The following is a 23,525-nucleotide window of genomic DNA, read 5'->3' on the forward strand; positions in this document are numbered from 1 at the left end:
AAGAGACACTGCCAAAAGTGAGTGTGGGCTTCTGTTACACCAGTGAATCTAGGTAAAATCCCTCTTGCTTTATAAAAATTCCAAAGTGTCATCAGGGGAGGAAAACCAAAACTAATGACTCTTGCCATACAGGTAGAACATATGAAAAAATGTGTAATAAAACCTTTTTTACATGACGCCCCCATCTTTTTCCCCCCAGAGAGAAGAGTATAAATACACTAAACACCTTAGTAATAGCTTATCAGCTCTCATCATATATCACAATTCAAAGACTAGCACACACATAATCAGAACACTGACATGATGTGCAAAGTACTGATCTTCAGCTGTATTTCAGCAGTAATGCTTATGACTGCAGCTTATGGAGCACCTCTATCAACAGAAAAAGTGCAGCTTCTTAGAGCTTTAATAAGAGATTTAAAACTCCTGGAAAAAAGCAAGGATGTAAGTGGTTGGTTTTCTTTTGTCCTTTCCTACTTATTTTTTTGTATGTTTTTTCAGAAAAATTAACTTCTCCCCCCTCTTCTCTACAGAAGATTCATCTTGACCTTTACACACCAAATGAAAACCAGGTGAGTTGAAATTTTCTGTTTTCAGAAGGATTTTTAGTGTATGGATACTTTTTAATGATATATTTGAGTCACAGCAAAGTAATTTGCTTGTTAGAGCAAACTACAGGGCAGATATAAAGGACAAATCTGAACAGTTTGTATTCAGTTTCGGGAGTGCAGTTTCTTAAAGACACTTCCACTTCTCATTTGCATTCTCAAACAAACAGGCTGATGTACAGTATTACCTCATTGTTCTGTGCAGTATGTAACAAAAAATGAATCCTCCTTATTCATCCTGCTCCACGCATGGTTGAATTGACAGGAAAAGTGTTTTAAGAATAAACATCATTAACACTATTAACACTAACAGCAAAATAATTTTGAGAATGAAAGTAGACTTAGAAATAGATTAAATCAAGCAGTATCTGAAATTGCCCTTATTTTAACCAAACTAGATGCAGAGCCACTGGCAGGTTCTGTTTTAAGACCTTACAAGACTTCAATATCCCACCATTGATGAAATTCATCTATGTTTTACCTAATTCTTTTCAGCAACAAAACTTTACCAAGCCATTCTGGATGTATTCTATATTCATGTTTTATGGCATTCAGTTAATACCTAAGACTTGGTTCCAAAAGAATACTATTATCACCACGACTTGTTCCTAGAAGTTTGCACATCAGACCACAGACAGTATTATAGGTACAGCTTCACCCCAGACAATTCATCATTGACTGATCTGGGCTATTCTTTTTAACTCATTGTGGATGTAGATGAATGAACAAAGCATCGAGTTTTCAGTATTGGAAAGCAGTTAAAATCTTCAAGCAAGTTACCTGTTAACTACTTTGAACCTGAAATTCAGTTTTTAATCCAGAAGAATTCTCACGTAAAAGTAATTTTGTTTCAGTAAAGATTTAAAGCCAGATTCTGCAACCACTTCTTTATCTGAGTCACTTTTCTCACATGCTGGTGACATCAGGACCCAATTATCTCAGAGCTCCAGTGCTTAATTTCAAATACATGAGGCTGATGACCAACACTGTCACCGAGTGTCTGAAGCAGCCTGTCAGAGTGATGTGAAAAGCTACTTATGTTCAAAAGTTGGGTAAGATGCAGGCATCAGACAGAGCAACCAAACCTCAGTAGCTGAAAATAGCTCTAATAAGGCCACTGTAAAAATTACAGAGGCTTTGACTATCAACCCTTTGGTTAAGATGTGATATCCAGCCAGGAGTAAGGCTCAAAGGCTCAGCCTTATGAGCACAAACAGCTTTGTTTTCCCAATAGATGTTTCAACACTTCAAAGTTTTGTGTAAAGACTGCTCATTTCTTAAAAGATACAATAATCTACTACAGAACTAAGGCCTCATGTAACACTGTAAAATGCAACCTTAAGGGTAACAAATTAACTGTATACTATAGAAAACCAAAAGCTTAAATCTGATATGAAGATAAAAACAATGGGCAATTGAGATTTTTATAAACTGAATCAACAGTACTCAGGAAACTTATATTTATAAGCTTATAAATGTAATGATTTTACTGTTTTAGGAGTGCAGCTGGCAAACTCTACAATGCTACCTGGCAGAAATAAGCACTCTGGAGAATGAAATTGAAGATGAGGATGTTGATAATCTTCAAAATATAAAGAAGAATCTCCAGAGTCTTATGGTAGGCAATCTTTTCACTCCACTTAAAAAAAAAAAAAAAAAAAACAGTGTTAGTGAAAACCATACCAGAATTAGTGTATAAGCCTTTCTATGCTTCAAGGTCTGTGTTACCACCTCTTCAGAATACAGGAATTTACAGGAAAATACAATTACATTAAAGTATATGACAACATCTATTCACATGATAATGCAATACAATCAAACAGATTTGAGGTCTACTAGTTACACAAGTAAGTATTTTTTAAAGTATCAAATATGTTTTATTTACTGAATCAGGCAAGGCATCTTTTGGTGACAAAAACCTGGTTTTAGGAACGTAACAATTATTTACACAAGCAATGGATTTCAAAACAGTGCCATAATTTTATGATTGTAAAGGACCCAGCACTGAACATAGTACATCTTCATGCACTACATGAAGAAATTCCATGTCTAGGAGATCCTTGTATTATTTTAGAAATCATCATCAGGCTAGAAATTAGGATTTGCCTCTGCTGCAGTATTTATCATAGAGAGTGAATGTGTTTAGCTTGTAGCATTTTTACACTTATATAAACCCTATAAGCAGCAGCTTCACCACATCATGCCTTAATACCTATGAACTGAAAAAAACCCACGACAATCTCCTGAAATTTTAAGGGTTCTTTTTTCTTAATAGAAAAATGTAACAAACAAAAGTTGATGTATTATTGCACAAACTAGCGGGCAAGAGAGTTATCACCAATCAACAAAACTATTTGTATTGCAGGACCTAATTCCCCCCAGTACTGGATGCAGGATCTGTGAAGCTAACAAGAAGGAAAAGTTTCCTGCATTTCACCAAGAGCTGAGCAACTTTCTGAGATCCATGCTAAAATAATCAGATAACCGTTTTTATTTTTATTGCTACATATATTTAAATATTTAATTATGAGTAAATTATGTATTTTGTCCGGTTGCTGTCCATTTTGGACCACTGTATGTTCTCAGACAGGGTGACAAGACTGCTCTAAGATCACATTTGATCCTTTCTGTAAGCCCTAAGGGCTCAAAATATATTTTGGAAAACTAACTGGCTCTCACTTTGTCAATAATCTTAGCAAGACATCTATTTATTAAAAGAACAATTAAAAGTTACTTGTAGATTTATTTAATAAATTACAGTAACATAAAAAATCATGTCTAGAGTATTCTTTGGTCAATGATAGTCTTTTTCACTACTTCCTTTCTCCTCTACGTTTTCACGAAGGCAACCAAAAGATGTATTTACTGGCATCTTTGCATACAGATAGCAGACTCAAAACAAGGCCTATGCACACCATGTGTAATTGATAAAAGTAAGCCTACTACAACAGTTATCAGCCCATCTTTCAGTCTTTGATGTGTTTTGCTGGTGGGTGTAGTAAGGAGTATTTAAAAACAGATTTAACAAGAGAAAAAACAGGAGTTTTCTTCAATGCTGCAAAAAGAAAATAAGCATTTCTAACAGCTTTCTGCCAGAAGTGTGAAAATACTTACACTGCTGGTATTTTTTTCTCTACTTACCTTCTCTTCCTACAGTGAAGGAGTGCTCTGTCCCCACCCAAAGGACTCGAACAAAATACTGTCAGCATCACAGCCACAAATAGATCAGCTCCACCCTCTTCTCAAATCAGATGCCTTCTAAAGCACAGCCTGTACTAACCTAAATACAGTCCAACAGAATTTTTATCAATAGATTTCTTGTCTATTTTCTCATTTACTATCTGCCTTGTCCATCTCTGTAGAATAATGCTTCTCTTTAAATAGTTTCCTTCTTACTACATAAATTATTAAAAGCAGCATGCAAAAAGAATGAAACAAATCTCCTTTAAACCAAGTGAGACAATATTTTAAGATACAGAAAGTACTGAACAGCTATGAGAAAGTCAAAAGGAGACTAATCCATAAGTAGGTATGAATACAACTATTTATAACTACCAGTACTAACTGTAGATGGACTGAAGCAATCCTTCAAGACCACCCACACCTAAATGACCACAACAATAAAACCCAAGTCAGGCTGAGAGTGCCTAGCAGTGACACCAACCCGCAGTCACATCCAAAGTCCCCCTCCAACACTTGCTGCACTTACCATCAGGTCCACGTCTGAAAGACTTTGTTGGAAGCTGTTCTCAGATGCTGATTTGCACTCTAGTGAGACAGCTGCATGCTTACAGTCATGGAAAGCAGAACATTTGGCTAAACTGGCACTAGTTTTGGGGACTGCCACATGACTTTAGAGCAGTAACCATGCTTTGCTGTATATTTTAAAAATATCTTCTGGTTGGTTTCCTCCCCATGAAGCACCTTCAACGAGTGTTTTGAGACAGCTTTTCAGGTAAGTACCTGCTTCATCATAAAGACTGATGGTACATACACCTACTGGAGGCAGGAGAAACCTGTTTGTCTTGCACATGGTTGTAGTCATGGGAACATTCAGATTCTGATTAACAATTTAAATTGGCATTTCAGTCACAGCCATACATAACTGTACTTTTCCTAAAAAGTATGCAAGATGCCTGCAAATCATTTTGCACAGTTGATAAGAATTATTTAACTTGAATTAACAAAATACATCAAGTCGCTCATGCCATTCTACAGAAAATCTAAGGCAAAAGGTACAAATTAAGTTCCAGATTAACTACATAAAATACCTTGGTGATGACACCTCAGCAAATCTCTTGATCCATATAGAAATACAGTCCAGACATACAAAACATTAACAGATTGTCAAGGAAATTTATTGAAGTTTTAATGGTCTTGAAAAAGGCAGCACTGATCTCTGTCTTGAATATGATGGTCACTCTCAGGCATTCTTATAAAGGAAGCATTACATGGAGCAAGTATTATGTGAGCAAGCACTACAAAAAAAAACAAACAACAAAACAAACCCAAACAAACCACAACACGAAAAAACAAAGAACATGACACCAGTCCCCCTGCGTGAAAAAAGTCAAAAAAACAAGAGCAGGATGCAAAAAAAAGTCAAGGGCAGAGTAGCAGCAAGTCAGTGAGTTTCAACAACTTGAAAATCAACCTATGATTGTCTCAGGTAAAAACTCAACACGCAAAAGAAAAACAGATTAATTAAAAAATACTGGAAGGAATCTTTTGTGTAAGAAACCTCTTGCAATACAAAACATGACTACAGCACTGAACTGTTGCTGAACAGCTGACTAAATGTAACAGCTACTGAACGTAACTAAAAATTTCCCACACTTTTATGATATACAAAAATCAAGTGACATAGTGCAAGGAAGCACACCACCTGGCTCAAGTTCACTAATATTTTTCAACATGACACAAAACTGAAGCATCACATTTAACCCTTCTAAACGTTATGATAATGTTACCAGATACTTACCTTAACTTGAAAGGAATCAACTTCCCTCTCAATAGGCAACATTTTCTGAATTACAGTGTATGCAGACAATTCTGCAAGTAATCACCAGTACAGTGGTAAAGTAAGCTGTGAGTGGAAGAGTCCAACAGATCCACAAGCATTAGGATCAGGTGTTTTTTGGGGTAGCCCACAACTGCTGAAGCAATCTTCCTCCTGGTGACTTCTGACTACATCCTTCTATTTTGTTACTTACAGCTTTGCCATCTTTAAAATGCTTTAAATTCACTACCAAAAACAGTAACTGCCACCAGCTGAATAACAGCTCGGTGATTCGAAGTTTCACATGCTGAAGTATACAGACAATTTTAACTCTTCTACCACAAACTAAACTACAAGCCACTTGGCAGACCTATCCTAAAACAAAGTTGAAGACATTTATGAAAAAGGCAGGGGAAAAGAAGAAATCAACACATAACAATTCTGAACCAGCATGAAAAAAAAATGTTAGTGACTCAGTGAGGTGTGTGGGGAGAGAATGGGGATGTGGGAGCAGAAATGAAATGGCATTCAGGGAGAAAAAAACCCAAATCTGCAAAGTGGTAACATATTCCCACAAACGAGAAAAATGTCAACTTGTGGAAAAGGCTAGACAGTTACAATGGTCGAATAAGTGCATTTAAATTGTCAAGAAGCAGCTCTGGAATGGCTTTCTTACAAATATAAACCTTATAGTTACTAAACATTTTACTAATGAGATTTATACTTTACTGAAAGAAATCATCCAAACTTGACTTCACACACAATCTGCCTTACAGTCAGTCACTGAATTGCTCGATATGTGGAGACTTCACAATCCAGGAGCCATAACTATGTTGCTCTAAGTAGCTCTGCAGCAAGCTTTTAGCTTCTTGGTATAGCTCAGATTGAATCTAAAAATAAATGAAAGAAATAGATCTTTCAAGATGGCAAAAATGATGGTTGCAGAGATCTGCGTTCTTTATCACCAGCATATAATATGCACAACCACAAACCTTGCAGAAAACCATACCTACAAATCTTAATAGTTCCCTCAGTTGCTGACAGCCTGAAAGTGTTGCAGACTCTAAAAACACACTCATTTTGTATGTCTGGGGTTTTATTAGAATGGGAGAATAGTTCTGTTAAACATTTTTTTCAGTATCTATTCAGTTCCAATAATATGTTTGCATTTAAAAAATTTAGTATCATTCACGGCAAATCTAAACAGATGGTAAACAGTCAATTAGAAAGCCATTCCGTTTTATAGTAGCTTTTGAATAATTCTTAAAATGTTCTGACAGAAGGAAAAAGAAGAAAAACATTTTATAAAAGCTTAAGATTATAGGTAATGAAGGAAATACAGTTCTTCAGGTGAAGTCTCCAGCAAACTAGAATGTCACTCCTGGCTATCAAACCAACTTGAAGAGTATCCATGAAGAGATTCCCTAGTAAAACTTCACACACACCACCTTACCACCTTACCTTTGCTTCATGGTATGTTGCAAACTGAATCAAATCACCACATTCTGCTGCCTTAGCAAGCAGCCTGAAACGACTGAACATCGCTGCCTTGCAGAGGCGACTGGCCATGTACGTGCCACTTCTGAATGGTGAACTGCAGTCAAAATAAAAAAAAAAAAATAGTAAAACTTGGTAGCAAACACATTACAAGTATGTTGCTTTGATCATTACAGGACCCTTTTTCCCCTCTCGTGCTTTATGAATATCATAATATGATTCTACTTCCACGTTCAATGAGCAAAGCTAACGCAAATCAGCAGCTGTGAGAATTTAAACAAGCCAACCAAAACCAGTTTTCAAGTGGGAATTCATCTGAACTAGGATGCCAACTAGTTTTTTGTTCTATGAAAACTAAAACATTCACTAAGACCACGGAATAAAGATAATTCACAAACTAGTTAATTTCATAGATGGGTATCTCACTGTAAAGTTACAGGATCTATAAAACTACAGGTGATAGATAACCAGTGCCTTCACGCAACCAGGACAGAACGTCCTTTGCTTGGGTAGCACTGTGGCCTCCATGCATAGCTTAAAAAATTAATACTCCAATGAACCTGCAGATAACAGTATGACCAACCATGATTTTCAATACAATGAAGACAAATTCTAACCTTTCAGTGGTTTTTCCATTTAACCCATCCACAACCTCCAGTGATGCATCCGACAGTGACCAGTTCAAACTCAGAGACCCCTGTTTTAAGTCTACATTAACTGGATGTGCAGCATTCACCAAGTATGTATGAGATCTGTTGACCACATAAGGCATGGGAAGCTTTGATGTAAGTGCATCATCAACACGCTGCTTTATGGCTACATCTAGTCCTCTTACATCCTTGCAATTTCCATTTCCTATTAAACAAAAATATCAGTCACATATAAGAACATTAAATTAAAAGAAAAACAAACCCGAAAGTAAGAATTCAGATCCTTCTACTGGTCTACATCATATTAGTTTTTCTGCACAGAACTTATGTTTAGAAAAACCAGTTCCAATATTCACTACACAGAACAATAAAACATCTCAGTTTCTTCTTCAAAAGCACTACTGTTTTCACTTTTTGGAACAATTGTTCTTTATCAACTCTTCACATCCCTTGCAGAAGACTCCATTAAAATAGAAACCGCAACACTAACTTCGTAGATTAGAAAATACTGTAAGGCAGTTGTCTCTTGTTACTCTATATCCAGGAGTATTTGATTGCCTACTGAATAAACAGTTTGGTTTGTAGCATCTCAAGGAACAGTTGTAGAATGTCAAACAGAAGGGCAATAAATTAGAGATTCCTCTTTTTACTTGGAATATCACGTACGAGTTATCAGAAGTTTTTCTATCGCTTTTAAGTAGAAGTGCCCAAACTCCCTCAGGAGGAACTTTCAAGATCTTTTGGAGCATTTAAAAAACTTTGTTCTGCATTAGAAAAGGAAGAGCTGCTACATCTTCCCGTGTCTGAGGAACTCAGACACCTGTGTATTAAATCTTGTAATACATATACTGAGAGGAAGAAACACCTGAAAACCTACAGGATAATACCCATTACTGTAATTATGCCACATAAATAAAAGCTGTTGAAATGAGTTCTGTTAACAGTATGATCTTCCCAACTGTGACAGAATCCTGAGAATTCACTGTCACCCTGGTAGTCTCTCTTTCTCAACAAAACATCTACTTGTGTTAACCAATACAAATGGGGGTGTGGTCATACAATACCCTAGAGTGAAAATGAGCATTCTCAGTTAAATAGCTGCAGTTTTTCCACCGCTGCTTGATTCTAGAACTAACTGACTAGCCCTGTCACCTGAAGTCACCATATTTGACTGAAAGTTGCCACAGATTTTGTCACTCTTGGTATTTTCTCAATATGTACAATTCAATTGTTTTACAAAACAATGCTTAATTTATTTTGTTATGCTAAGGTATTGCAAAAGAAGGGCAATTTGAAACAGGTAACAGGGATAAAAGAGTGATCATAATTGAGACTTACACCCAGGTATTTCACAGATGAATGAAAAAAATATCCATAGTTAATACCTTTTCAGAAAAATACTGTACTATTTTAAAGAACCATCATGTTCATGTTTAGCTCATGTTTTGTGAAATGTAATCAAACTGGAACGTGAAAACAGATATAAACAACGCTGAAATTTGTTTTAAGCTTACCTACAAGAATACTGTTGATATACACTGGTTCAATGAAATGACTCAGCAATGCTCCCTGTACACCAACCACTTCCCATTTTGTTATTTTGTCACTAGCTGACATACTGCTAGCTGTAACACTTTTAGGAGAACAACAAGCAGTTAGGTAAATCTTGCCTTCTACAGCAACATGGAGGCTCAGGTTTTCATTGGCTTCATATGCAGATATAGATTGTGGACTGAGATGTCTAAAGACAAAAGATTGAATTTCAGTAAGAAAGGAGTCTAATCACAGATTATTGTGAAGTATCTGAGCCTTACATAATGTTCAGTATTCATAAATTTTAGCATTTTTTTTTACCATGATTAGCTGCTCAAGTGACCAGACTACCAAAACAAGTATTTAACTAAGATATAGTAACTCAACCATACTAAAAAGGGTTAGCATATGCTGTAAACAAGCTATCACTTTATGTCTACTTGCACTATGACAGAAAATGCTTGCAGGCTGTTCAGTAGCTGCTGAAATCTCCTGATCTTTAAAACATAACTTACTGCAAATCCTCAAATATTTTAAACAAGCAATTAAGAAGTCAAAACAGTGATTATTCTGAAGTAGAACAGTTTCCTCCTTTACTAAAGAAGAGCAAGCAGTTAAAGCCTGAAGTTTCAGGTCAACTCTCCCCAATTTTATTATAATTCAATGTTATGACAAAAGATGCCTCTGCTTTACTGTATTACTATAAAGCAACTACTTAATTTTGGCTTAAGTAACATACTTAAGTACATCAAGTAAGCCTGTTACTAAGTGGGCACATTTTGTGACTCAGGAACTCTATATGTAAGCAAATCTGCTGTACTAAAAGAAAATACTACCTAGAGTTTGAGAGCACACATCAGAATGGACAAAAAAAGTGGTAAATCTGTGATCCATCAACTACTACAGGTATCTTACAAACTGCAGTCTCACCAACCACTGTCATGTGAGCAGGCTGCTACACTGGGAGGCAATCTAAAAGCTTCTGCAATTCTAAAAGGAGGGGCTCCCCCCAGTCAGTACTACTACAATGAAATGGCTGTGACTTCCACTTCACAACTCTGCCTTCCAGATACCTTAAATACAGCATGAAAGCAGCTTGCTGCCTTGTATATATTAAGTTATGGCTGTACTATGTTCAGGGACATTACTCCACTGCACCTCTCTAAGGGACACAAAATTACCTTTTCATAATAACTTAGTAAGCCACTGACTGCTGCTGTTAAATGGCAAAACTATTAATAAAAAACACTTCCAGAAATGTAATGGAAGTCTGAAGTGTAAAGATAAGCACAGGAGTATATTTGTCCCAGCAAGTTTCTCTCATTATCTTCCATCTCCAAAGCAGAGCAGGAGCCTACTTGTTTTTAACTCAAGGCTTTGCTTACTCTAGTCCTGTGCTGCAAAGGATGACATGAAGCCACCACATCTACTTGGTCTGTGGTTAAAATAATTATTAGTATTCTAGTAGTACCTTAGGAGGGGGGTTAACAGGTAAGCAGAAATCCACAATACACAAAGGATTTTCATGAAGGTATAGCCCATGTAAACACATTTTGTATCAGAGCTGTACTCCATACACTCATCACTGCCACGCTGTACATTCATGCTTCCAAAATATGTAAAATATCCAAATAGCTTCCTTTTATCTTAGAAACACGCAACCATGCGTATTTTCCGCACTCAAACATGCCTGCCACTGCAAACCAATTTATCTTCCACAACACGCATGAAATTACCAAGGTACTTACACCTGTGATTTTAACTGCGCAGTTCCTTTTGGAAGCTGATTCATGTAGAGAAAGATAGCTAAATTTTGCTTTAGGGTAAGCAACTTTGAGCCTGGTGCTGTGCAAAATATGGATTTCTCTGTACTTGATGAATTTTCTTTATAGAACAGCATAAGTTGTCTATAAAAGTACCTAAAAGAAAGTGGTAAGTGAAAGTAAATGTGAAAAACAGCACTTTGTTTACAAATATATGGACATTCACCTTGCCTCATGATTTGAAAACAACAAAGAATATACCAACTATAAGATGCAAGTACACTTTTATTTACAGTTATGAAACTAAAATTAAGAACTGGCCACAAGATTGTAGCTATTCATACACAGTCTCACCTCAGCAGAGAACGTCTTGCAATAACAATGGCATGGCTATCATGCAGTACTCTTCCAGAAAGCTGAAAATACTGACTGTAATTACATTCTCCTGTTCCTAGAGCTACAACTTCATGCTGTCCACCTGCAAAGAAAATAATTGTTTTTAGGTGATTGTTGTAAGTTAACTTTGTGTCTGGTTGCCAGGTGCCCACCAAGCTGCTTTCTCACCCCCTTGTATCCAAGCAAGTTGAACTTGATGATACTAAAGGTTTTTTCCAACATTAATGATTCTATGAAAAAGTAAAATTAAAAAGCTTGTAGGTCAAGATAAGGCCAGGGAGACGGCTTGCCACCTACCATCTTATGTAAAATAGACATCTGGGGTAAATTAATTGAATTTATTGGCACTTAAGAGTAGAATACTGAGAAAGAAAAACAAAACTAGAAACACCCTTCTTCTACATCCCCTCTCCTCCAGGCTCAACTTCACCCCTGACTCTTCCACCTCTACTCCATCAGTTCCTAAAGCTTTGTCTCTGCCACTCCTTCCCTGCTCCAGCAGAGGGTTCCTCCCACAGAATATATTTCTTCACCAATCATTCCAGCCTGCATCCTTTCCACTGGCTGTAATTCTCCATGAACTGCTCCAGCGTGGGTTCTTTTACACTGAGCACAGTCCACCAAGAACAAAATGATCCTGTGTGGGCCTTCCTTGGGGTTACAGGTCCTGATAGAAAACCTGCTCCAGTGTGAGCTCCTCTCCATGGACCACAGCTCCTGCCAGAACCCTGCAGCTATGTGAGTTCTCCACAGGCTACAGATTCCTACAGTGTACAGCCACCTGCTCTGGCTTATACTGATCTATAAAGCTCATTAAGGCAGCACAAGGAAGTGCTTATGTAGATCTTGAGGATTTGCATGACTGAAGCACAATTATGCATGCAAGAGAGTCATCAGAACAGAGTATGTCAAAGGAGAACTACATTTATTTTTTATATAAATTAAACCTATTTACCAGATGAGCAATACATTAATCAAGGCTCTGTAGGAACACAAGCTGAGGTTTTCTACTCCCCAACACTCATCATCAAAACCAACTTGCCTTTTTCAATGATGAAGGCAGCCAGTGAACTGCCACAGCCTTGGTACTCAGGATATTTGGAGGTCAGACAGTTAAATACTTCTGCCAGTGTTTCTGAAATTTTTTTATATATGCACTGTCTTCCTTCTAAATAAAACAATAAAAGCCAGTAAGACAAATTTGCAGGGGTGGGGGGAAGGGAGAAACATGATCAGCACTTGCTAATTTGTAAGTAGCAACACATGTTAAAAGCCTATCTCAGCTCCTCTAAACTTTCAGCTATTTTGGGTTCTGAAAATTATCAAGATGGGCATGAATAAACAAAGTACAAGAATACCTAACACTTTATGCTTTTATTATTCATTATGTCAGGAACATAGATCAAGTTTGATCACCTATGATCCAGAGTATTTCATGGAAGGACAGAAATACTGTTTCTACTTCTATCACCAATTCACTACTGAAATTCAATCAATTTACTGAATTTGTGTCCACGTGTAGAACCAATGGTCTATCTCCTACTTTTTCAACACTAATTCTTAGTGCTCTTCAAAAAGATGTTTAAAGTAACAGTAACTTCGTAGAGATCAGCAAACATATAAAAAGAAAAAAAAAAAAGTAACCAAGTATTTCCTGTGGAATTTGAATCAACAAAGAAAAACAAGATGACTCCTTACCAAAACAGAACCTTGAAACCTGAACAGAGTTTGCTGCAACTTGGGGCTCAGCAGGAACACTGGGAGGATCTAAGAATTTAACAAAATTTTTAACTGGGTTGGACATCTCAACTTTCAAAAGACTAATCTTACATGACTTCTGGCCAGTTTCTAACTGTTCAGGAGTTTTCTTTTCTGATTTTTCTGATTTTGAAGTCCTTGTAAGCTAGCAAAAATATTAAGGTAGCAAGCCTTAAAAGGAGATGAACACTAACAGTGCCTTCTTTTCAAAGTAGTAACTCAGCACTGAAGTCTTTTAATCATAAAATTCAAAACCACTTAGGATCAACTTAGTATTGCTGTTACTTAGTGAGCAGTAAAATCAAGTACAAATAGCAACAAATAAATTAGTTCCTTCAGTATTCTCTGTGCTACAAACTGATGTACCTCCTAATGCACAAAAGATAAAGTTTCAGAACCAATAAATAGCTCTGCCCAAAGTATTAAAAATAAAACCTGACAGAGGCCCATTTCTGGGCAACAGAAGTATCTCCTAAAGCTACAAAGATTTTGCATAGCAAACATTTAAGTCAAGCTTTTCAACTCCTATTTAGGTGTTACTAGAATATTACCTGACTTTTCTGAAGCCTTTGTCCCTCTATGCTCCAGGTGAAGTAGCTCATCAAGAGCCAGTTTAGCTGCATTTCTTTTAGATTCCTTCTTGTTTTTTCCCAATCCAGTCTTGAAATAAATGCCATCTACTACAGCACAAAAGGCAAAATAAGGTCGTATGATATCACCTTTAAAGGAGAAAAAAAGACACAATTAGTAAAATTATTTTAAGGTATTTGTAGGAAAAGCTTTATGTGCTCGTATTTGTTCCAAGGACAAGTACAAGGCAAAAAGACAGTTTTGGAAAAAAACACACTTTTCACCTCTACAAGAATCTTTCCTGCTTTTTACTTCCCAAGAAGTTCCAGTAGCATCCATAAATGTCTACAACTCATCAGATCAAATTCTGCAGTACCAATGAGACACAACTGTGTAGACAATAAAAGGGCACCCAAAAAGCAGCAAATGTGGTGGGTAATGCAACCAACAGTAAAACAGGTTAATCTGTATCAGTGCTGTCACTACTACACTAATTACAGAAATTCAGATAATCTCAAGGATAAGACACTACTATTTAAGAAAAGAGGAAGTATTTACCTGTCAGAGCAGTTTCTTTCAATTCAAGTCGCTTATGTTGCATTTGTGCAAACTGATGCAGGGCTAATACTGGGTTTATTTCTCCTCTTTCATATGTTGCAATCAACTTCTCTAGGCCTTTGGTTGGAGAAAGTGCTGGAATAGGGGATGCACAGGCTGCTTGCAAAAGAAAAGGATCTCAATTAAAAATACAAGAACTGAACACACCAACCATTTAAATCTATTTCAGATGCTTCTTAGAATAAAAAAAACCCAACAAACTCTACAGCAGCAATGCTTTGCACTGAAACAAACGTTATTAGCAATTCGGAAATGGTGTGTACCTCTACCTCTTATTTTTAAAGCAACTAAGCTTTCACTTTGAGTACTAAATCTGTTAGCCACTGAATATAGGCTAATATTAACATATTAAATGCTGCAGTCTATAGAGAACAGCCTACAATAAATCTCTAATAAACTTCAGGTGTGAAAGGACATAAGGAGAGCAAGAAGTTCAAGCTGATGATAAATAAATCATTTAAGAAAATGCAGCAGCAGTAAGAAAAAGCAGCAGAGGGCTGCAACTTTCCAAATGGGAGACAATCACAGTTACTTTCACTAGCATTAACAGTGTATTTTAATAGCTAATCCTAGTGTATAAAGTCATAAAGATACCTGGATTTTGTGTCGGCTCCAGCACACTGCAACGCTGCAAAGATGGAAGCTTTGGCCTTACAGACTGAGGCACCTTCTCCAGAGGCTGCTGCCCCAGCCCACGAGCCAGCCAAGTTTTCTTTCGTGGGGGGTCAAATGTGGGTATTTCGGTACTTTGAAACTTGCCATTGCTGCTAGCCATCTTTTATCAATCTGATTAAGTTTAATAGTAAAGCTAGTTAAAGGCATGACAGAAACTCCACCTCTTAACAAGAGCACTGCAAACAACTCGCGCTGTTCGTCCACGCACACATCATAGAACCCAGCCCCCCCCCCCAAAAAAAAAAAATAAAAGAAACAAACACCAAAAACCCTCCCAACTTTCCAGCACGGGCTTCCATTAAAGGCTTTAATACCTGCTCGTCTCTCCTCTTGACCTGTGAAAAAACCTACACCAGTCAGGTTCGGCTGCCCGGCCCGATGAGGTAAGACCCGAGGGGCAAATGGAGAACGCCTGAGGAGAAGGGGAGGACTGCCTGCGGAGACTAACAGGGGACCTCCCCAGACCGCCACCGCCTGCTGCCCTGAGGGGGCTGAGCTCTACCTGCCACCACACAGCTGCCCAGATGGCGGCCTCGAACTGCTGAAATCGCTCCCCCCCACAGAATTAAAAAGGCGGCAACACCCAAGCCCCGCCCCGCCATTTTGTCGAGGGAAAGGGAGAGCCCTGAGGCCCGCACGTGCGCCCCGGCGCGAAAGGGGCGGCGCACAAAATGGCGGCCGTGGGGTTTGCGGGCTGCTCCCCGGCACCTCCCGCCCGCAGCCTCAGAGTGCCCAAGGAGCTCGTCTCTAAGCGGGACCACCTTCCCCTCAGCCTCCCGCCGCCGGGCCTGCCCCTCCCTTCAGTAATAATCAAAAAAAGTTAAGACTTTACACATTTTTTTTTTCTCCATCAGGGAAGTTGAATAACAAAAAAGCCCTGTACAATAGTTAAATTTTATTACAAGAGTAATAAACTTAATGATTTTTAGCACTAAGGCAATCACAGTTTCATAAGTTATATATATATATATATATAATTTACACAAGTCTACATAAACAAATCAATTACCAGTCACATCAAGGAGGGGTTTGTGTTATGGCAAATAAAGTTCATGAAAATTCACAGTTAATCTGCAAGTATTTTAAAGATGCAGGAATCATATTGCACATCATCAAACTGGGTGCTGAGGAGCAGATTTACAGTGTTCCAGCTATTCCTTCACAGAATATACATTGGTCACCATCATGCAATAACTTCAAATACAGAATGGTAGCATGTACCACAGTAAACAGTTACTCACAATGTAAGTTTTAAATCGAATAGCAAAAAGCTGTTAGGTTTCTCTTTAAACCATATTTAAATTTTCAAAATACAAAAAAACACTTTGATAAAGTAAAATGAAATTACGGTTGTCACATTATACTTTCAGTATTCTTCTTTGTCTTTTCCTTTCTTTTCCTTTTCATCCTGTAGTGCAGTACCAAGTTTCTTTATGAGGACTGACAAAACTTTGTCCAAAGGATCCATGACCCCACGCTGCAGCCACTTGGGAATAGTAGTCCTTGCGTGGTGAAAGCCCAGCTTTTGGAGGATGTAGTCAACACCAACAGGATCAATTTTTCTCCCAGTCCAGGATATTAATCTAAAAAAACAAAAAACCCACAAACCCACCAACAAAACCAAACAAACCAACCAACAAACCCCAACAACAACAAACCCAAACAACAAATAGGGGCCTTAAATCTCAGTAATAGAAATATAGCAACTGGATTTGTATAAACAGACATCCATTTGCAATAGTTTTTTCTGACCAACTTCATTCCAACAGGCATTGTTTCAAACTCAATTTTTACAGATAGGCTGAAGATGACCAGTGGATGTTCAGGGAGGCAAAAAATGATCTGGAATGCTTCCAGATCATGTTTAAATTGATTTATTATTCCTGGTAAAAAAAAAAAAAAGCCAACTGCCAGCACTTGTTTGGCCTGGGTTGATGTGTTGTTTCCATATGTGAATGAAGTCTTAGGTCTTCAAGAAGTGTCAGCAGAGGTTAAAAAAACTGACACAGAAAAAAGTAACTGTCAGTCATCAGAAGTGTATATTGACAGGAGGGAGTTGCTGCTGCACACATCCTTTGGTGCTAAGTTTAAAATGTCATACAGCAGTTTGCATATACTGCTTTTTTTACTTTAAGGCAGTTGCTTAAAGAACTAAAGCTGGTATGCTAAAAATGGAAAACTGCAAGATGGAAAAATTGCAGAAGTGAATGGACTATTGTAGGACAGACTGAAACACAGTAACCTGTGGCCCTTAATGAGTTAGCTTTTTAAAACTATTTTTACTAAATTTAACTGATTTTGAAGAGCTTCCAACACCTTTGATCTCCATAAATTATAATCTAAAAGTCAGCCGAGGTAATAGGTAATTGTGTTACCCAGCTTGAGTCATGTCCTGTAGTAGGTATCTTTTATAGCAACACTAATAGCCAAAGATAAATTTTTAACAGCATTCATATGATTGATCCTTTTAGGAGCTGAACAGAATCAGCTTGGAATCACTTTCAGTTTGTAGGACAGTACCCACAGATAAAATGCATAAAGAGATTGCAGATGTGCCTGCTTCTTACCTCAGCGTGGGTTCCAGATGCCAAGTATTGCACATAAATTCTCTCCAATCAACTGTAGTGTAAGCAATGCTTTCCTCTGCCTCTTTATCCGTGGAGCTGTCCTCAAGAACACCCGTGGAATTTTTCTGCCCTGGACGAGCAGCCAAAATGCGAGGAGGAAAAATTGCTACAAAACAGAGGGAGAAAAAACCCAACATTGGTCAGACATGAACATCTCACTTGACTTCTCTGTGCATCATTTAAAGAAGCACAAGCACAAATTGCAATAAAAGAGAGAAGTTGGTTTAGTTTTACAGAATTTCTGGTAAATAGTTTTGGTTTCAACAAAGTGCTAATAAAAAATATCCTATGAAAACACTAATGTACACTGCATAAAACTGGAATGTGGGATTCTCCCATCTCTCTGCCAGCCCGAAGCATCTACATACAACAGCTTTCTTTTCATGGCATTAAACAAAGCTGATCACATTTCATAAACAAAGTTCAGACATGCTCCTACTTTAGAATTTTTTTAGATTGACAACGCAGTTCAAGAAGGAAGATGGTGGGGAATAAGAGATTTCACCCCTTGCTTTCTCTATTACTAAATTGTCTATTAATAATTCTCTAATTCTCTTTACTATGCATCTCTCCATAATACTTCTGTTGATTTTAACAGAAGCAAAGTTATGTTTAAGTTCCTTTAAAATTAATAAATTTTTAACAAATCACCTCTATCAAAAAGTACACAAGCATTTACAGTCTGACAAGCACATGAATAGCAACTTACCTTTTTCTTTTTCTTTTAGGTAAGCAGACACCAAGTCATGCAGAAACATAATCAATTCCGCATCCATCGTTACACAAATGTGGTCTGTAAATTCAGTTACTACACTGCATTCCACCTTGGGTTTAACAGTGGTATCTACAGTCAGATAAAAATAGTATTAATACACTTATAAGTGCATACAGTATACATAAAAGTACACAACATTTGAATACAAATTATTTGAAAATTACATCACTGTTACTGAACCAAGACCCAAAGAAGAGAATTAACACCTTTGTTTAGCAACCTCAGCATTTTTCAAACAGCTTTCCCAGAATAACTTCCTGGTATTTGATAAATATACTAAAAATAAAGAAATCCTACCATGTGGTAACCTTGATCACCCTAAACAAAGAAAGTCAACCTACAGTAGTACCACAAGCACTGGCTTGTGCTATGCTATCAAAGCATGATTTTAGACAGTGAGAAAAGCTGATAACAGATTTTGCTAGTTTGGCTATTAAAAAAAACAACAAACAACCCAAAAACCCATCAGGTTTACTTATTTAACAACAATATCTAGGCTCAGGTATGGGGTAAATCCACAGCTCAGCCAAGAGAAATATATTATACCCTCATAAGTCTATTTCACCATCAGTTCCAATTGTAGTCTGAATATAACATTTTAAAAACAAGAGCATAAAATTTAATTTCATATGTCACAGTGTCTTTTTCAGGCTGGCCTTTCTCTGTACTATTAGAAAACCAGCCCTCTAAAAACAGCAAACCTAGCTGAAATGTTCATAGTAATTTCTCTTAGTATTTGTTCCCATAGTGACCAGTTGCTGGACTAGATCATCACTCTCTCATTAGAGATATTTTTATTATTAAATTGTTTCTTTTCTTGCAGACCTGCAACAATTCTTAGGCTTAATCCTCTTCTCTTATCTGCACAGTAGCTTTGAATTTAACTCCTCATTTCTGACAAATGTCTTTTGATCAAGAAAAAAAAATTACAATTACTGTACCTTGTAATGAGGGCTCCTGGGGCTCTTGAACATGAATCGACTTAAAATCCAGCTGCATCCTTGGCAATGCAAAGATGGTTTCAGTTTCATGGTTGTAACTGGAGCCACCTCTGAAGCCACTTAATAAACTTGAACTTTTCACAGTTGTGCTGCTCTCTGGGTTGTTAGCATCAACATTTCGAAGCAGGTTTAACTCTACAAGGACAATGGGAAATTCCTGAATTCAGTAGTCTTTATTAAAAAAAGGTTCTCGTCAGCACAGAGGGTGACGAAGATTTAACAAAATGCATAATAATAAGGGAAGAGGACATAAGTGCCAGTACATAACATCTCAGCAATTCTAAGAATCTTTATTAGCTTTTTGGAAGCTTGAAGTCCAAATTTAATTAATCTGACCACTCTATTACAACTCTGTTGTAATAATGAGTTTCCAGTTGAGATAGAGAAAGTGTGGGTTCAATGTGTGACCTTTGTGTTTTTAAATATGGTAATACCTAAAACACAAATAGATGTTTCTGACTAATACAAGTAATACTTTAATTCACCAAGGCAGTATTGCTGTCAGAAATCTGACAGGAATCTGACATTGTCATAAGATTTTTACCATAGTACACATGCAAAGTCATCTGAATTTGTTTTCAGCTGTTAAAATTGTGACAAGACGAAGTAGTTAAGAAACATTACCATTCCATTGTAAAACTGATGGTCTTTGATTAAGATTAGTCTCTATCCTTCTCCCCAAAGTCCTTCCCTAGCTTTTCTGTGGCCCCTTCATGAACTGGGGGGTGCTCTGGAATCTCCCTGGATCCTTCTCTTCTCTGGGCTGGCCAACCCTGACTCTCAGCCTGTCTCCAGGGCAGAGGTGCTTCAGTCCTTGGCTCATCTTGGTGGCGTCCTCTGGACTTGCTCCAACAAGACCACTTTCAGAAATGCATGAGGATGGTGTGGGACTGGCTAGACTCAGAGGGTTGTCATGGATGGAGTTAAACTCAGTTGGCAGCCGGTCACAACAGGTGCTCCCCCAACCTCAGTCTTTGGGCCAGTTCTCTTTGATATATTTACCAATAAGGATCAAGTGCCAGATACATAAATGTCCTGTACACTAAGGGAACATTCTGGGTTTACTGCACAGTCTGAAAAAGGACTTAGGCTCAGTGACCTTTCCATCTGTTCAGCATATTGCTGTGCTTCATTCCACCTTTCACCATAAGGTTCTCAAGAAGAATCAGCTTCTATATTTCAAACTCCCTTTTCCCTGTAGCCCACTTGAAATTTAGTAGCTTTTAAACAGAAAAATCTGCAGTGTCTGGCCAGCAGACTAATCCCAGAACTTAACAAACATGAATCTAACCTTCATTCCTTGTGGCTGTAACATAATTGAACCACTCTTTCACGCTGGCAACTCCATGTGGGGGGTTTTCATGGCGGCGCCTCGTGATCTTTGTGATTGTTGCCATAGGGCTTTCAAGAGCTCCACATGGTTTGGTGACCATAGTGTTATGGCCCAAATGAAAGTCCAAGGTTTGCACAATATATGTGGAGTGTTCACTAGTACCTGCATTGAAGGTATGGGTGGCATGGGTTGGGAGAGAAAAAAAACGGGAAAAGCAGCTTGGTAAGAGTAGTAGGATTTAATCTCTTTCTCTTCTGTCCTTGCACAGATATTTAACATGAATAATTAGTAGGACAGTGGCATTAAAAACTGGTATAAAGCTTGAAAACTGTAGAAAAATTAAAACCTCAGCTACAGCCAGTAAAAACATCTCAATATTAAGACAAATACAAGCAATAAGACCATCAAAATTCATCACGTAAAACCTAAGAAGTACATAAACACAGACATGCAGTTAACAAGGCAGACAATCCACTTTGTAAGCATATTAGCAGGTACACATCTCCTGTATTTGGAAGTGTACTTTGCATTATTCCACCAACTAAGCAAATGATGGTGAAGATAGAGAGGGAACAGATTATATTAGGTAAGCGGTATAGTTTTTAGAAATCATCTTGATTCAGACTTAAAGAAAATAGGTTTTTCTTTGATTTCTTCGTATGTTATTGATAGAGTGTTAAAATTCACAGGAAGGAACTAAGAGAAGTGAGGAATGGTTTAAATTACCATCTTCCCAAACTTTCTGGGCTTCTGTCCAAAATGCAATATTGGGTTCTTCAAGGTGAAATAAGGCCCACGATTTTGAGCGGAAATTAGGCCCATGAAAACAAGCCAGTGTCATGTGGTTTCCATGCAGGCTCATGGATCCTCCAAATTGCATTCCATCTTCTGGCAATGGCATCTGAAACAAGGATATATGGCACCCAGACACCACTTTCAAAACTCCTGGCCAATGACGATGATGGGCTGCATCCAACACTAGAAAATAAATATGCAATAGCAAGAACATACATTAAGAAAAATACAGAAAAATAATGCTACAATATTTATATTTTTTAATAAAACATGGAAGTATGAGTAATATTTTCTAATCTGTTTCAGTGACACAATTCATCTTTGTGATTTAAGTTGGTTGTAGTTTATGAGTACCTGAACAAGCATACATATAAATCAGTGACTCTTGTTAAGATAAATTGTGGTTTCAGCTCATGATGAATAGAAGGCAAGAATAAGATACTTCCACTGCTATTCAAAGTAGAAATGTCTTTTTATGAAAGAGACTTCAAAACAGACTTTGAAAACTATTTCATCTCTACTGAAATAGTTTGAAAACAGCAAAAACATTTCTGATTTTTTATTTTTTAAACAAAAATATATATTAACTTAAGTACAAAAATAATGTTTGTTTGGTTTTGTACCTCAGGTCTAGCAGGGCACTAAAGATATTTGCATTCTTAATTGAAAGGTTATTAGTAGCCCAAATTGACAGGAAAAATGTACTGAAGAAACTATACCAAGTCAAATAGTTATAATTGTATGTATGAAGTTGCTCAGATGAATTTTTGCAAATTAAACATCCTACTACTTAGAAATACACTTTTTTAGTAAAACTTACATTGCTCATGTGAGGTTCTCTCCAAGTTGGTGGCTGTTGTCTTAGGAGGCAGATAAGGAACAGGCCCCCAGGTGGACAAAGCTCGCTTGCTTGTATCAAACTGCTGAGTAAAGAACTCCTGGAGCTTCATTCCTATTTTTATAAGGTCTGGTGTAGTTGATCTTGAAATCATCACTTGGAAGATATCCCATTTCAAGTCCCCATGGACGAATATCTCGCTGGATATTAAAAGAGCAAGAACATTAGCAGCTAATCTATTTCCTACTGAGAATTAAAAACACCCCTCATTGAACTGTTTGCTTCCTAGCACATGCTTACATTTTTGGTTAGCAACATATGTCTGTCCACAGACAACATATGAGTAGAATTTGACCTTAGCAAACAATATACATTTTAAACACAGGAAGCAGTATTACCTTTTATCAGATATGCTCGAGTCCAAAGCATTATACAGATTAATATTCCATTCATCCTGTAGTTTAAGATCAGCATTACTAAAGATTCCCATTAGGATACTGGACCCCATATAGTCAACACGTGCTTCAGTAGAACCCATGGTAATTTGAATTTTATGATTGGGCTGTTGGTTTGGGTGTTCAGAAATATGAGCTGAAACAGAATGAAAGAAATAAAAAAATAGAATGTTAAAGATGAAGAAAATGTGGGGTTTTTATCCTTATGCCAATCACATAATAGAGACCAAGAAAGCACTGCTTTTTTCCAGATGAATGAAGAGGTCATGGCTTTGGTGTTGTGTCAGATCATCCAGCCTCTTTCCAAAGCCAATTTTATATTTTTCCAGACCATATGCAGTTGTGAAATTCTAGGAGGAGCTAAAATGCTATCAAGTTTTTTCAGTTGCCATCTGTCCAGACAGCTGAAGGAGGCTGACAGTTGTGTAATTTCAGAGCAACCCTGAGACCAAATCAGCCCCTGATGAGAAGGCATTCCCTTCAATGCCAGGTGTGTTTCATAGGCAAAACACACAGGTAAGAATCCAAAGTTTCTATGTACTAGCAGGTTCACAAAGCAAAGCAATGTGTATATTCCTTTTTTCCCATTTACTGTCTGGAGCACATACTAAGAACAGGCAGCTTTCCAACTTAC

At 37.4% G+C, this 23,525-nt stretch overlaps 3 protein-coding genes across 17 annotated transcripts in view; 1 reads left to right on the forward strand and 2 right to left on the reverse strand.

The window, feature by feature from the left end:
* The first annotated feature begins 300 nt into the window (after positions 1 to 300).
* Positions 301 to 3,084, forward strand: LOC139800253 (interleukin-15-like). The gene is made up of 4 exons (XM_071752998.1): positions 301 to 444; positions 534 to 572; positions 2,107 to 2,226; positions 2,974 to 3,084. Exons 1-4 carry the CDS (start codon positions 301 to 303, stop codon positions 3,082 to 3,084), a joined length of 414 nt encoding a protein of 137 aa, XP_071609099.1.
* Positions 3,085 to 4,944: 1,860 nt separating this feature from the next.
* On the reverse strand, positions 4,945 to 15,640 carry ADAD1 (adenosine deaminase domain containing 1). Of its 3 annotated transcripts, none has more exons than XM_071753886.1 (12): positions 15,382 to 15,639; positions 14,987 to 15,178; positions 14,333 to 14,488; positions 13,756 to 13,923; positions 13,145 to 13,213; positions 12,489 to 12,614; positions 11,405 to 11,528; positions 11,036 to 11,206; positions 9,269 to 9,495; positions 7,722 to 7,959; positions 7,069 to 7,201; positions 4,945 to 6,497 (listed from the first exon to the last, which is right to left on the reverse strand). In XM_071753886.1, exons 2-12 carry the CDS (start codon positions 15,165 to 15,167, stop codon positions 6,384 to 6,386), a joined length of 1,707 nt encoding a protein of 568 aa, XP_071609987.1. In that variant the 5' UTR covers positions 15,168 to 15,178; positions 15,382 to 15,639; the 3' UTR covers positions 4,945 to 6,383. The 3 variants fall into 3 exon arrangements, with proteins under 3 accessions (XP_071609987.1, XP_071609986.1, XP_071609989.1); XM_071753885.1 differs by having other exon boundaries at positions 14,333 to 14,491; XM_071753888.1 differs by lacking the exon at positions 13,145 to 13,213 and having other exon boundaries at positions 14,333 to 14,491; positions 15,382 to 15,640.
* Positions 15,641 to 15,942: 302 nt separating this feature from the next.
* BLTP1 (bridge-like lipid transfer protein family member 1) overlaps positions 15,943 to 23,525 on the reverse strand; it is an 89,185-nt gene continuing 81,602 nt past the window's right edge. For all 13 annotated transcript variants that reach the window (XM_071753890.1, XM_071753899.1, XM_071753891.1 and 10 more), the window contains 8 exons: positions 22,835 to 23,027; positions 22,419 to 22,636; positions 21,530 to 21,781; positions 20,762 to 20,965; positions 19,411 to 19,605; positions 18,404 to 18,538; positions 17,635 to 17,800; positions 15,943 to 16,650 (listed from right to left, as the gene is read on the reverse strand). In XM_071753890.1, coding sequence (XP_071609991.1) covers positions 16,434 to 16,650; positions 17,635 to 17,800; positions 18,404 to 18,538; positions 19,411 to 19,605; positions 20,762 to 20,965; positions 21,530 to 21,781; positions 22,419 to 22,636; positions 22,835 to 23,027 — 1,580 coding nt within the window. In that variant the 3' untranslated portion in view covers positions 15,943 to 16,433. The remainder of the gene's footprint in view (positions 16,651 to 17,634; positions 17,801 to 18,403; positions 18,539 to 19,410; positions 19,606 to 20,761; positions 20,966 to 21,529; positions 21,782 to 22,418; positions 22,637 to 22,834; positions 23,028 to 23,525) is intronic.

This window comes from Heliangelus exortis, chromosome 10, assembly GCF_036169615.1.
Source record: "Heliangelus exortis chromosome 10, bHelExo1.hap1, whole genome shotgun sequence".
Taxonomy (NCBI): domain Eukaryota; kingdom Metazoa; phylum Chordata; class Aves; order Apodiformes; family Trochilidae; genus Heliangelus; species Heliangelus exortis.

Bases quoted from the DNA above. Each gene is read 5' to 3' on its own strand.
- LOC139800253 (XM_071752998.1), top strand. From the start codon at position 301: ATGATGTGCAAAGTACTGATCTTCAGCTGTATTTCAGCAGTAATGCTT. The intron at 445-533 runs GTAAGTGGTTGG...TCTTCTCTACAG, and splicing joins TCCTGGAAAAAAGCAAGGAT to AAGATTCATCTTGACCTTTA. The intron at 2,227-2,973 runs GTAGGCAATCTT...TTTGTATTGCAG, and splicing joins AGAATCTCCAGAGTCTTATG to GACCTAATTCCCCCCAGTAC.
- ADAD1 (XM_071753885.1), bottom strand. From the start codon at position 15,167: ATGGCTAGCAGCAATGGCAAGTTTCAAAGTACCGAAATACCCACATTT. The intron at 13,924-14,332 runs GTAAATACTTCC...TCTCCTTTAAAG, and splicing joins GAAAGAAACTGCTCTGACAG to GTGATATCATACGACCTTAT. The intron at 7,202-7,721 runs GTTAGAATTTGT...TTTTGACTGCAG, and splicing joins AATGGAAAAACCACTGAAAG to TTCACCATTCAGAAGTGGCA.